The following is a 15,198-nucleotide window of genomic DNA, read 5'->3' as shown; positions in this document are numbered from 1 at the left end:
CCTCACGTTTCGAAACAGAGGGGGCCGTGGCTTCCTTCACCGCTCAGAACAGCATTCATCGCAGGTCTAGATACACAGTAGTGGTTTGCTGGCATCTAGTAGGCTGAATATTGTATTTAGTGCCCTTTAAAGAATATATTTATACATACAAAGCGCAAACAGAGCAAATCAGTTTTAGAAAAGGTTAAAGAGAATATATTGGATATATATATATATGCAGCATGTGTACATGGTATTCAGGTTGCTATGAGGCAGATCATGCCATCCGTATCATTTGTTTTTAAATGAGAGGATGACACAGATTGTGGAACAGGCTTTGCAGATCATCACAGCATCATCGAAAGCCCATCTTTCCCTGAGTGCACGCTGTCCCACTGCTCTACTGAGCGCAGAACCACTTGGAAAATTCCACTTTTTTTTTGGTCTTCTCTTCAGCCAACAGATGGTGTGCAATGAAGGCTCTGGCAGCCACTTATTATGGAGCAGCACACCACTGGTTATAATACGCCAATTTTATTCAAATTCATAATATCCAAGAGAGAGCGGTGTACGTACGCCGGGTGACTGCTGCAGTCCCGAGGCCCAGACGACGTCGGAGTTGTGTACCACTTGTTGTGACGCTGTGTTTTGCACTGCAGGCAAAGCAGAAGGGAGAGTTCAGGTGGAGGGTAGAAGAGATCTTCTGTGTCCAAAACCTTCCTGTTGGCTCTAGAGAGACATGTTCACATGCTGTATTCCTTACTGTAAATGCTCTGCTTGAGGCTCAGTGAGCAGAGGCCTCGCTGGACCATAGGTGCTCTCGGCACTGTACCACCAGCACTGCTGACAGAGATCAATACGCTGCACTGCAGTAAATGGTTATTATATATTACTATCTGCTTCCCATAGGATTGATTGTTCAGTAAAAGGTGTTTATGACGGTCCCTGTCCCACACGGTCCCTGACACAACCTGCACCTGTCCTGCTGCACAGGTCTGGAAAGTCATGATACGAAGTTGAAAAAACAAAAGATGCAAAGTTGTCTACCCATAATAAGAGTGATGCTAATATCAGGAGCTTAAACGACAAAATAAGTTATTAGGAACATGGCGCTAAAGGGGGGCGCCCCCCGGTACCTCAGCGGGGTAGAGCTGCGCGCGTACCATAAGGCTCAGTCCTTCCCACAGCGACGCCGGTTCGAATCCACCCTGAAGTCCTCCCGTCTCTCTCTCTCTCTGTCTCTTCCCCTCTCTCTCTCTCTCTCCCTCTGTCTCTCTCCCTCTCTCTCTCTCTCTCCCTCCCATGCCTTCCTGTCTCTCACTATATCTGTCAAATAAAGCCTAAAGCATGCCCAAATTAAATCTTAAAAAATAAGAAGCAAACTAGCAGCAGGTAATCGAGGCTATTGGGTGCGTCTCATCCTACTTTGAGCAGAAAGCTCAGAAGTGTTTTGTGGTGCCGAGGCTGCCATGTTTCAGAGAGAGCAGTAAAACTGTCCAATCCTGGCTACATGTTGCCCTGCTCTACTCTCATCAGTTATTTACTGTTCCTACTAACATGCCTCCATTTTATGTACTCTACTGCCCACATTCATTCGCCCCCATACTCTCTCTCTCTCTCTCTCTCTCTCTCTCTCTCTCTCTCTCTCGCTCTCTCTCTCTCTCTCTCTCTCTCTCCCTCTCTCTCTCTCTCTCTCTCTCTCTCTCTCTCTCTCTCGCTCTCTCTCTCTCTCTCTCTCTCTCTCTCTCTCTCTCGCTCTCTCTCTCTCTCTCTCTCTCTCTCCCTCTCATTCTCTCTCTCTCTCTCTCCCTCTGTCGGGAGAATTAGCTGTGCTCACTGTGGCCAATTCGTCATATCAGGCAGATTAGAATAAGAAAGATGAACTGTAAGGGACGGTGGCCTGTAAGGGACGGTGGCAGTTGGCACCAGGCGTAGATATTTCTGCCTTTTCTCCAATACAATGGAACTGGATGGCACTCGGCTTGTGCGGCTCAAAACGGCAAAAACATACATTTGGAAAAACTCAACAGCAATGTCTCTTTCCAGAAATAATTACCCGGTTACCCAAGATAACACAGACCTAGTTGTGAGCAGTTTCATGTAGGAACTAGCTAGCGGGTGTAGTTCGGTCTAAAGAAAATAGTCCCTACATGAAACTGCACACAACAAGGTTTGTGGATTATCTTGAGTAACCGGGTCATGATTTCTGGAAAGAGACATTGCTGTTGAGTTTTTCAAAAATGTCTGTTTTTGTCACTTCGACCACCACAAGCCGAGTGCCATCCAGTTCCATTGTATTTGAGAGAAGGCAGAAATCACTATACTAGGGCTGATATCTCCAAAACGCAGGCAACTAACACAAAACGATCTAGGTGGATAAATAGCACCACAAGTGAGAGGAAAAAATATGTATTGTGGATTTTAGGGTGAGCTGTCCCTTTAACACATTAAGTGCCAGAGACGGACTAATTCGTCTTACATAATCCAGCGCTTAAGTGCCAAGGACGGACTAACTCGTCTTACATAAAGATTTTTTTTTTTTGACAGTGGGACATCAATCAACCCCTTTTACATCTTCGAGATAAGTATTTGCAGCAAGAGCATGTGTGTAATCTATTTTACCGACCACTAAGTGGCGACAGAGACCGAGAGAAGTCACAGCCACGGGACCCAAAAGCCACAAAAGCAGCCGCCTCGCCCGGACACACACACACAGAACGGACAGAGATCCCTTCCCCCCAGAGCCGCGCAGCAACGCGCGAACACACACACACACACACACACACACACACACACACACACACACACACACACACACACACACACACACACACACACACACACACACACACACACACACACACACACCGCGGAAGCAAGCCATTCAAGGAAATGGCGACGCGATTTTACAGTAATCCATATCCATTTCAGACTCGTCTTGCCCGACAGGCAAGCAGGCAGGCAGGCACGCAGACAGACAGGCAGGCAGCACAACGCGCTTCTGACACGCCCGCTGAAGCCAGGAGGAAGGAGGAGAAGACACACGGAGGGAGGAGTTTGAATGAGAGGGGTGTTTCCTGTTGTTATGGAGGAAATTACTGTTCAAAACTATTGTTTAGAATGTCTGACGGTCTTACTGATGCCAAAAATGAATGGTTAAAGTGACTGTTTCACAAAAAGCCATTTATCTCTGAATAAATTTCCAGACGCTGAAACCATGCTGTACTCAACGGCTAATATCTACATAACTACTAACTCTGCAAACTAACTCTTTTAGACAGAGAAAGCACACATTCTATTAGTTATTTTTAGATGATTGATGTTCATGAATTCTTAACAGAAAATAATCCTCGGCTGTTCTAAAATGAGCCAGAATCGTCAAAAACACCCCTGGCACAACTTACCTACAGGAATGAAAACATGGCTGGCACCCAATGTGTTAAGGAGTGATGTTTTACTTCCATGAACACAGTATATGATGTGATGTGATGCCAGCGATATTTAGGCTTTGCAATTGACAACATTTCCGCAGTAAAATCTCTTCGTTACGATGTCTAGTTCTTCAAACGACTTTCAACGCAGGTCTTCAACGCTGTTCAGGCCTGCTAATAATACAAACACAACAGAATTTGTTTCATTTGTGTGTGTGTGTGGTAGGAGATGGAGAGATCATAATCTTCGTAATGTCTCTGCTCCTTCTGTCTGCAGGGTATTTTCCCAACCAGCTATGTCCACTTGAAGAAATCCACAGTGACCAACAGAGGGTATGTCTCTCAAGTCGAATGACAAAATGTTATTTATTTCAACACTGTCCACTATAATCTAACCACTTCCTCTGCATCCTTTTAATCTTTTAAGAGAATAACATCCATAGCAGATAATGGCAGCTTGTTTTTTATTATGGTACCGTTGAGCAAGGTTTTCAAGCTCGGGTCCGCAGACCCTTAGGAACCAGGCACCCTGGGACTCCACAGATGTATTGCAGAGGGCCCAGAAAAAACCTGGATACTTCATAGTGTACAGCCGTGGTTCTCAAATCTTTTCACATGAAGGACCCCTAAACTGACAAAAATTAGACCACGGACACCCATTTGATAGGATTTTGTCCCACGGTCCCCCATCTGATAATAAGATTGATGCTTTTAGATGTTTTATTCCAGAAAGTGTATAAAACCCATGACCAAAATAGTCATTGTGTTACTTATGAATGGAATTATAGCCAAAATAAATGACTCCCTTTTGGCTGGGGACCCCCTGGAGCCCCCTCAAGGACCCCTGGGGGTCCCCGGACCCCCATTTGAGAACCACTGGTGTACAGTACATAGTACACACCTGAGTGTGCGAAATTTGTTCTCCGCATTTGACCCACATGATTCGGTACCATCCTCCGTTATGCATGGATCTGCTAATGTTGGAAGGATAGATTTATTTTCTTTCATTTGGACCGACGACAAATTCTTTGTCAAATTAACTCATTGGTCGCTGCTCATAACGCTCTATTCTCGTGACGGCTCATGGTGCATTGCAGGGCATTGCGTTTCCCCCCCTCGCCTGTCCCTGTTTGGTATTTTGGTGACTCACCATGAACTTGCCTGCGTCAAAGTGGGATAAGAGGCATATTGGGGGGGAGGTAGGGCCGGTTATCGAGAACCAGTTCCAATTTAGTTCCCAGTTCCAAATCGCCCAATTCACCGCAATCAATAAGCCATTACAGTAATGACCCCTCTTATGATTACCAAGAAGAATGTATTAGAGTAATGATAACTCTTATGATTACCATGAAGAAGGTTGAACAGCCGGATGCTTCTTGAGTAGCTTTTAGCTTTTAGACCCTTCCCCGTGTGCGGTCAGTTGCAAGCGATGACTAGTCATTTAACTACTCACCTCACTGTCATGTCAGTCTGGACACGGTGAGTGAAGTCTGTGAAGTTCCTGAGAATGACCATAAAATGACCATACAATATTCCAAACAGCTTGTGCAGCATAGTCCAGTGTTCTACGTGTTCTGAAGCCAAACGATTGCACTCTGTGGGTCCAGAATTTCAATATTTACCTAATTATTATCTCCTCGATTTTCCACACCAGTTCTGCACTGCACCAACAACAGTCACAACAGTACTGTAGCAGCAAAGCAGATGCTGCCTTCAAATGCTGTCGGAAAATATTGTAATTATGAGTGTGCCTGAACGAAGTGGAGAATACAAATCCAATTACTTGAACCGTTTCACTTTGTATTGTGCTCGCTGAAGTAAGGCATTATGCCAAATGCGCCTTAGCTATAATTTTGACGGGTGATTCTGAGAGGAAAAACTAACTACACAGCATAATGTCAACGCAGGAACCCAAAATGTGTTATCACCTCCGAGCTCGTTTCATTCAAAGGGCCATATGTTCCCTGGTGGTGATTCTGCACAAGGACGTCAGTTTCCTCTCGGGATGGAGAAACTTTTGTGGTCGATCCGCTCCGGACTGTTCGCTCCATCATGAAACTGTCAGAGCGCACTACTGCTTTTGAAGGGGAAGGAAAAGAGGTGATGTCATCACAGACGCCAGTCCCTCCTCCTCCTGCACCCTACTGATAATGCGTCCCTCCTCATCCCACCCCCCCCCACCCCCCGTTTACAACCGCGCCGCACGTTGGCTGCGTGCCTCTGCTGCTGGCCACAGAAATACCCCCCAAATCAATGAACCTGTGCCACTGACTGCACTTTGTGTGCCCGATGATTCACGAAAATAGAGCCCATAGCCTGATTTCAATAGACTATCTATTTTAGTTCTTACAAAGAACATACTGTGACCTCTAGGAGTGGCACAGACACACACACAAAAAAGAAGCTGTGGACTATAAGACTACAAGACAGCTGAGAAGAGAGCAACACATGTCTTTGCAAAGTTGAGCTCTCCTCTGTGACACAGTTTGGGTACAAATGAATACACGGAGAGAGAGAGAGACCTGGGAGTGTTGTTCGATCTCCTGACCTCTGTGTCAGTCTGTCCTACTAAGATTAGAGTCAGGGAACACCTCATGCATAATGCAGGACAGCTTGTATTGTCCGCGTCATTGATATTAAATCCTTCACTACAAAAATATTGACAACCTCAGATACACGTACAGCACTTTCTCCTCGCTTGGCTGCTAGAGTTGGGCGGCTGCACTGTCTGTACTAGAACTTCGCCCACAGGTTTTTCGGAGGAGGATATGAGCACAGGCAGGATATGTAAACAGTTGAGTCTCACGGTGTTCCCCCCCAATCAGGACCATCGGCTCATCGGTAACCTGATGATGATGCTGATGAAGCTCCCCCTCACTCATTACACAGGGGTAAGATTATAGATCCATCAACTGCTCAATGTCAGAGGCAGGTCTCTCCCTCATCAGAGGCAGGTCTCTCCCTCATCAGAGGCAGGTCTCTCCCTCATCAGAGGCGGGTCTCTCCCTCATCAGAGGCGGGTCTCTCCCTCATCAGAGGCAGGTCTCTCCCTCATCAGAGGCGGGTCTCTCCCTCATCAGAGGCAGGTCTCTCCCTCATCAGGGGCAGGTCTCTCCCTCATCAGAGGCAGGTCTCTCCCTCATCAGGGGCGGGTCTCTCCCTCATCAGGGGCAGGTCTCTCCCTCATCAGAGGCAGGTCTCTCCCTCATCAGAGGCAGGTCTCTCCCTCATCAGAGGCGGGTCTCTCCCTCATCAGGGGCAGGTCTCTCCCTCATCAGAGGCAGGTCTCTCCCTCATCAGAGGCAGGTCTCTCCCTCATCAGAGGCAGGTCTCTCCCTCATCAGAGGCAGGTCTCTCCCTCATCAGAGGCAGGTCTCTCCCTCATCAGAGGCAGGTCTCTCCCTCATCAGAGGCAGGTCTCTCCCTCATCAGAGGCAGGTCTCTCCCTCCATCCATTCTTAAATAGAATTAGCACTGGACAGCCACTGACCTGCACGCCCATAATCTCTCTCTCACTCCCAGACACACACACACACACACACACACACACACATGCACGCACACATGCACGCACGCACACACACACACACACACACACACACACACGCATGCACGCACGCACACGTGCACACACACACACACACACACACACACACACACACACACATGCACACACACACACACACACACACACACACACACACACACACACACACACAGACACACACACACACACACAGACCTCTGTGGTTCTAGCCACAAAAGCTGGCTATGGCTAGCCTGGTAGAACCATGCTGATCACGTGACCTCACCTGTTTGGTTATGCGGATCAGTCTGGCCTGCGGCCCGCCCACTGCCATTTCTTACTTGCCTTGACAGACAACTCCTTCAGCCAATCGGCATTGCCAATTCCACTCCAAATCACTCTTGTTCTTGTTCAATTGTTGTTATCGAGTCTATTTCTGTGCTGATGGCTGTGGTTTACTCTACTAACGTTAACGTTCCTGCTCGTTGCTTCGGGAGCCACCATACTGTTTTGCCAGCGGGGGTCCCTGATTGGCCGGTTACGTTGTCAAATACGAGGCAGGTCCCTGATTGGCCCGTGCACTTTGTAATTTCTGGAATTGGCTGGGGGCGGGCTGGAGGCCAGACTGATCGGCAGAATGGAACGGAAGTGAGTCACGTGATCAGGAGGCTTTACCAGCCGAGGCTGTGTGTGGAGTCATGTGATCAGGAGGCTTTACCAGGCGAGGCTGTGTGTGGAGTCATGTGATCAGGAGGCTTTACCAGCCGAGGCTGTGTGTGGAGTCACGTGATCAGGAGGCTTTACCAGGCGAGGCTGTGTGTGGAGTCATGTGATCAGGAGGCTTTACCAGGCGAGGCTGTGTGTGGAGTCATGTGATCAGGAGGCTTTACCATGCGAGGCTGTGTGTGTGGAGTCATGTGATCAGGAGGCTTTACCAGGCGAGGCTGTGTGTGGAGTCATGTGATCAGGAGGCTTTACCAGGTGAGGCTGTGTGTGGAGTCATGTGATCAGGAGGCTTTACCAGGCGAGGCTGTGTGTGTGGAGTCATGTGATCAGGAGGCTTTACCAGGCGAGGCTGTGTGTGGAGTCATGTGATCAGGAGGCTTTACCAGGCGAGGCTGTGTGTGTGGAGTCATGTGATCAGGAGGCTTTACCAGGTGAGGCTGTGTGTGTGGAGTCATGTGATCAGGAGGCTTTACCAGGTGAGGCTGTGTGTGGAGTCATGTGATCAGGAGGCTTTACCAGGCGAGGCTGTGTGTGTGGAGTCATGTGATCAGGAGGCTTTACCAGGCGAGGCTGTGTGTGGAGTCATGTGATCAGGAGGCTTTACCAGGTGAGGCTGTGTGTGGAGTCACGTGATCAGGAGGCTTTACCAGGCGAGGCTGTGTGTGGAGTCATGTGATCAGGAGGCTTTACCAGGCGAGGCTGTGTGTGTGGAGTCATGTGATCAGGAGGCTTTACCAGGCGAGGCTGTGTGTGTGGAGTCATGTGATCAGGAGGCTTTACCAGGCGAGGCTGTGTGTGGAGTCACGTGATCAGGAGGCTTTACCAGGCGAGGCTGTGTGTGTGGAGTCATGTGATCAGGAGGCTTTACCAGGCGAGGCTGTGTGTGGAGTCATGTGATCAGGAGGCTTTACCAGGCGAGGCTGTGTGTGTGGAGTCATGTGATCAGGAGGCTTTACCAGGCGAGGCTGTGTGTGGAGTCATGTGATCAGGAGGCTTTACCAGGCGAGGCTGTGTGTGTGGAGTCATGTGATCAGGAGGCTTTACCAGGCGAGGCTGTGTGTGGAGTCACGTGATCAGGAGGCTTTACCAGGCGAGGCTGTGTGTGTGGAGTCATGTGATCAGGAGGCTTTACCAGGCGAGGCTGTGTGTGGAGTCATGTGATCAGGAGGCTTTACCAGGCGAGGCTGTGTGTGTGGAGGCCAAAAGTGAGGCAAAGACAAAGACAGGCAGTGGAGCTCTTTATCAGCATGTGCTCAGGGACATGAAAGCTACTGGTTGGGATGTGTGTGTGTGTGTGTGTGTGTGTGTGTGTGTGTGTGTGTGTGTGTGTGTGTGTGTGTGTGTGTGTGTGTGTGTGTGTGTGTGTGTGTGTGTGTGTGTGTGTGTGTGTGTGTGTGTGTGCGTGTGCGTGCGCGCGTGTGCGTGTGTGCGTGTGGCACAGAGAGTGTGCACTGGGAGTTGGCTGTTATATCACCACCCTCCAGTGGAGTTAGCACATAGTGGGGAGGACTCTCGTTTGCACCAAACAATTAAAAGTGCAGAGTGAAATCGACATTATTATACTTCCCCGCTCCAGGAGCTGCACTTGGGGGAAATGTGCTTTGCTGTCTAGTGGAGTTAATGAGGTGAAACACCTACTGCGTCTCTGTAGCTCCCCGCAAAGCATCCTCACCATAGACCATCTCTCTGACTCCTTATGTAATGGATGGACTGTCGAGTGACTTTTTTTACCCGGAGACGTTTTCTTTGCAGCGAAAGCCAACGTAGACCACGAGTATCAAAGTTCAGTCTCTTCACCCTAGTTTGAAAAGAGCAGGGAGAGTCACAATTTATGATGCAAGTCAGATGTCGTCTCCACCCCCCTCCCTTTCCTCTAGCTGGAGATCTAACCTTTATTCTGATGCTTTCCTAGATGAATGTGATCAGACACAGAAAGGATGTCTGTTGTGGTTTCCACCGGAGTGCTCCACCCCCGCCCCTAATTGCAGCCAGAAAATCTCATTAGTCTACATGATATTACCTCTATGTCATTTCATAGCTGCTATCCTTACAGCGCTGACTCCAGGCAGTGACGTGTGTGTGTGTGTGTGTGTGTGTGTGTGTGTGTGTGTGTCCTATACATCTCCTTCCCCTAGGCTCTGTGAGACGGTGGTGCCCCTGGAGGACCCTATCATCACCGAGACCACCTCCACTCTGCAGGAATGGGGTGTCTTGTGGAAGCAGCTCTACGTGGTCAGTAGCACTATGTTACAGTTAACATCTCGCTTGTATCCAAAAACAAAACTCTGAGCAATGAATGAGATTGGACCTAACATAACCATCAGTTTCCATGGAATTTTGGAGATAAACACAAACAGCTATTGCAAAAAGAAAGTGCCCGGCCTAGACATTGACTGTCCAGTCCAGAGGAATTCGATGGAATATGTTCACTCCACCTTCATTTAACACCTGGTATTTCCATGTTTACCGGCAAGACTAGTGGACATCATGAGACATAAACATACAGTGACAGCTCCTTTAGCTAAATTTTCTCCATAGCATGTCATCCTGTCACCCTACATCAGGGATACTCAACTTGCTTTGCCCGGGGGCCACTTTCGTGAAATGATAGGAGGCCAGGGGCCAGTTAATAAACAATATACATTTTTCTCTAGCGGATTGTAGGTTTTTGGGGTGTCAGTCGGAGTTTAGTCTGACAATGTTGTGCACACCGGATAGATATTCCATATTCCAGACTGAATATAACAGAAGTGGAGTATTGGCCAGAATGACGTGAACATTTGGACACTTATTCAGCGGGTATCTTGCATGTTGCGTTCAGGTGCGCCGTAAAAAAAAAAAAAAAAAAAAGAGAAATTGTTGCAAGTTGAGTATCACTGCCTTACATGTTCATATACTATCTACGTACAGTAGGAAGAGAAATGGTTGTTGGCCACAGATAATGGCCTTCAGCTCCATCGTATGCTGTTTCATGCTGTGTCATTGCTTTAGATCGTGGCTCTGTCAGTTTGGACATCATCTTAAGATCCAGTACTGTTCACCGCCTTCAATCAGACTTTGCTTTCCCGGGGGGGGGGGGGGGGGATGATTTGTAGGGACCTAAAGCACCCTGGATCCTGCTCAGTGTGGAGAGGGCAGGAGGAAGTGGTTGGTAGGGTTTGAGGGTGAAGCTGAGTGGATATGTTGCAGCGACGGCAGGAGTTTTTTTTTTACATAACCCCTCAGTGAGGACTGCTCATGCTCGAGCCCGAGCCTGAGGCACGGCTATGGTGATGTAACTTCCTCTGAAGCTCCACTAATGCCAGCCACTGATTTAACACTGCTCGTTCTGGTGCCCACTCACTCCCCCCACCCCCCTGTGTGGTATGGGCCATGTTGCCACGGTTGCACCCATAATAATCCATGTGTATCATTGGTTACATTTTGATACGTTTTACCTTATTGTTGCCAATTAGAATTCTTGCCAGTACGTCAGGGACCACCGACATAAGCGTGACTCAGAGTCATGTAGATAGAAGAGTCCCGACATCTCCATTCACTCCAATGGACCAGTTTTTTTCCAGGAAGTAAGGTCCTGGAACTCTTGAGTAAAAAAAGTAGCACTGTCGAGTTGCAGCAAAATAGACAGTTTGTGTTGTACTTTGAAAGGGTTTTTCATCCCTTGAATCAAATTGTACATTATCAGCTTTATTTTAGCATGCAAAAGTAGCGCGAGACCCATTCCTGGCTGTTCATTGGCTAATGAGTCTCGCATTTTGGTCCTCCGCTGACGCCACTCTCTCTCTAGAGGACACTAACGTGACTTTGTATCTGTTATATTTTAGTAGCCCTGCAATATAGACGGTTTTCACCAGAGCGCAACCCCACAGCACTTCCTTTTTCTCAGCATTCGGCTAACTGCAGAAATATTCACTCGACATCGTTACTTTTGTTTTCGCTGCTCAGCTGTATAGACGGTTCGCATGGAATGGTCAGTCCTGCACTTGAATGTTTTTTTTTCTTTTATGTCCATAGCAAACACTGCAACAGGAAGTGAGCAGGGGTTCAATTTAGAATGTTTTTGTTGTCAAGTTAAAACCGTCTATACAAGGGATCAGCCGAGCAGCATTTTGGTCAACAAAAGCGCTTCACTGGGGGTGGCAACGGCAATGGAACCCTATGGAGCCCCAAGTGGCGCGAGGCGAGAGTGGCTGACTCTATAGCCAGTTAACTCTGTTTACATTTTAAAAACTGCGACAGTTCACACAACTTTAACACGGCATGCATAATATTATCAGCTACTTCTGCTCTCACTCAGAATGTCAAAATATAAGCGATGTGATGTGTCGTTTTTGAGATATTAACGTTTGTTTGACACAACTCATGCTATTAACTGCCGCGGGGGTTCCGCATTTCTGGGTGGCGTCACGCTGGTCCCTCGTATTGACGTCCGAAACTCTGACTCATCAACTCTGACCAAAAAAAAAAAGTTTTTTTTCAGCAGCTAGCAGCCCGTGTGTGTTTGCACTCATTAAATTTACATGAGCATTTGTAGCACCGCTTAATCTTTGCATTTATGTAAACAGAGCTGGGTGGTAATGTGGGCTTGTCATACCATGCGGGAGAACAGAAATCAAATGCCTCAATTAAAAGTGCCGCCCTAGGTCTAAAAGAGATGCTGATGGAGCTCAGTACCATGAGGGGGCAGACCTGCAAGGGATATATTATTATATTTCTACATATTCCTTGAGCTGGATTAACAAAGCCAGTGATCTTTTCACCTCAGGAGCGGCACATATAATTATTCTCTTACCACTGGCAGAAGTGCCAAGCCCAAGCTGCAGAGTAAGTCTTTTCTCTTGAGCATATCGTTGAGCTGAATATACAGTACCGCAGATCTCCAGAGACCTCTCAAGATGTTTCTCAGTCTGATGCCGACCTATTTTGGAAATCACATTTATAACACCTGAAAACAACATAGATGCACACTCTGATTTTTCTCTATGTCCAGCTTTGTATGCATGTTTTTTTTATATTTTATTTTCAATTTTTTTTGGAACAATACACGAACAAAACAACCAGGCTCATCCTTTGTGATAGATGGAAGCAGGTTCCAGCCACTTTGACACACATGTTTTGGTTTTGCCCCAATTTATTTTTCTTTTGGAAATCAACTTTTTAATTCTATTTCTACAGTATTAAAAAATAACCATTGAACCCTCCCCGTTCATTGCACTCTTTGGCCTTCCACCCAAAAACACCTTCCTTTCTAAGCCCCAGAAAGATGCTCTGGCCTTTTCAATGTTAAGCGGCTGATTCTTATGGGGATGGAAATCCACTCAACCACCCTCTCATGTACAGCGGATGAGAGACCTAATGAGGTGCTTACATCTTGAAAAGATCAGATATACTAGAAACAAAACAAGGCAGAGAAATTTATTTCCCTCTGGAACCCATTTATTTTTTCCTCTCTCCCTGCTAGTGACCTCACTCCCGCAGTGGCTCCTAGTCAAAGTTCCTAGTCAATAGTCACAGCAAATATTCTTACAAATCTTCTATCACACTACCAGAGATAACTCCTTTGGTTTTTTGTGTTTTTGTGTGTGTTTTTTTCATGTAGGAATCCATGTATGTATGTTTTTTTTCTTTTTTTCTTTTCCCCCTTTGTTAATTGCTGTCAGGGTTGTGGGTGGGGGTGGAAGGGATTTTGTTACCTTATTTATTTGAATGTCTTTTAGGTATAACCTGCTATTAACTGCCGTCTGAGATTTCTTATTTGTCTGGCTGAAAATAATAAAACATTTATTTACCAGAAAAAACAAACAGGCTCAGACACAAGGGGGGGAAAAAAACATACACATAGATATATTATCGACGACACTCAATATTGCAACGTGGTGCTACCAGCCACATAAGGTGCTTATGTGCTTCTAATAAGGGATATTATACATGGGATCCCACGCAAGAGGTCTAAAGAGAAACCAGCCGGGCGAGTCACCCGTCACCCCTAACCTCATCAAGGTGTATACATGTTTATGATGGAACTGCTGGACTGTTGTTGAGCTGAAGGGAGTCAAACACGTTAAGTAGTGAATCATCGCTGTGAAGCCTTTTCATTAGCTTAGTTTCATTGTTTCATTTCGTCTTCTATACAGTGTTTACCTCAAAGTTCTGCAGCCTCACGTTTCCCCCCCCCGCCCGCCCACGCCCCGTCTCCTTGCATCTGCCCCCCCAATAGAAACACAAGGTGGATCTGTTCCATAAGCTGCGCCACGTGATGAACGAGCTGATCGACCTGCGCCGGCAGCTGATCCAGGGCCACCTCGCCCAGGACCAGACCCGCGAGATCAAACGGCACATCACCGTACGGCTCGACTGGGGCAACGAGTGAGTGTCTCTTTCTCTCTCCTCTTCTTCACAACACGTCACACAGGGAGAAAGCCAGGGAATTTCCCACCACAACTCGACGAACATTAATATTAAACTGTTGGCCACCAAAGAATAGATGATTCCTTTGGCACTGGAGAGATCCCCCCCGCACAGGGTGTGTGTGTGTGTGTGTGTGTGTGTGTGTGTGTGTGTGTGTGTGTGTGTGTGTGTGTGTGTGTGTGTGTGTGTGTGTGTGTGTGTGTGTGTGTGTGTGTGTGTGTGTGTGTGTGTGTGTGTGTGTGTGTGTGTGTGTGTGTGTGTGTGTGTGTGTGTGTGTGTGTGTGTGTGTGTGTGTGTGTGTGTGGGTGCGTAATACCAATCCCCAATGATGTAATTTTATGGTCATTTAGCAGATGAGTGGATCTCAAGCGGCTTAAAGTCAATGCACATCCTCAGCCCCTGGAGGAGGAATTGTAAACCCATATTTGCACCGTTGCCAGCGTCAGACTCCTTCCAACTGATCTGTCATAGGCATCCGTAACAGAGATAGGGACAGAGGGCTCCGGCTAAGGCTAAGGAGGAGCATTGGGTGGAGGGGCCATCTGTTGGTTTCATGCAGGATGCATTGTACATGTTCAAAGAACATTCAATTCTAGGGCTGGGGTATTGGCAAGGACCTCACGATACGATACGTATCACGATACATGGGTCACGATACGATTGTATCGCGATACATTGCGATACAAATACATATTGCGATATATTGCAATACTGTACATAATTGATTGAAAATGTTAAACTAGAGCTAAAGATACAACACGCTGTGCACCACCCAGGTAGTGTAATAATATGTACATCACTTTATATTGATAACTTAGTGGACAAATTTAGTCAAAACTACTGAGTGTTGACTGTTGAGTGTCTTACTGAAAGCACTGGGAAAAAAAGTATTCTTATTGTGTCACTGAACACACGGATGGGCAAAAAGATCGATATGGCGATACAGTATATCACGATATTTTTCTGAAATATCGATACAGTATTGCGGAAAAAGTATTGCGATATATTGCCGTATCGATTTTATTGCACAGCCCTATTCAATTTCGCGGTACATGCTCACTGGATTGGTCAACATCATTGAGTATCACCATGCTTGAGGTTTATGTATATTTATGTGCAGAACAAGAG

At 47.0% G+C, this 15,198-nt stretch overlaps 1 protein-coding gene across 1 annotated transcript in view; it reads left to right on the top strand.

Annotated features, from left to right (window-relative positions):
* The window catches only part of dock3 (dedicator of cytokinesis 3), a gene marked incomplete at both ends in the record, with an annotated part of 74,523 nt that overhangs the window by 14,642 nt on the left and 44,683 nt on the right, over positions 1-15,198 (top strand). The window contains 3 exons of the mRNA XM_083642376.1: positions 3,688-3,743; positions 9,798-9,894; positions 13,880-14,028. Of these exons, the coding sequence (XP_083498502.1) occupies positions 3,688-3,743; positions 9,798-9,894; positions 13,880-14,028 (302 nt within the window). The remainder of the gene's footprint in view (positions 1-3,687; positions 3,744-9,797; positions 9,895-13,879; positions 14,029-15,198) is intronic.

Source organism: Poromitra crassiceps (assembly GCF_964638095.1).
Source record: "Poromitra crassiceps genome assembly, chromosome: 8".
NCBI lineage: Eukaryota > Metazoa > Chordata > Actinopteri > Beryciformes > Melamphaidae > Poromitra > Poromitra crassiceps.
Note: the sequence above shows the minus strand (reverse complement) of the source record. Positions and strands in the feature narration are given on the sequence as shown.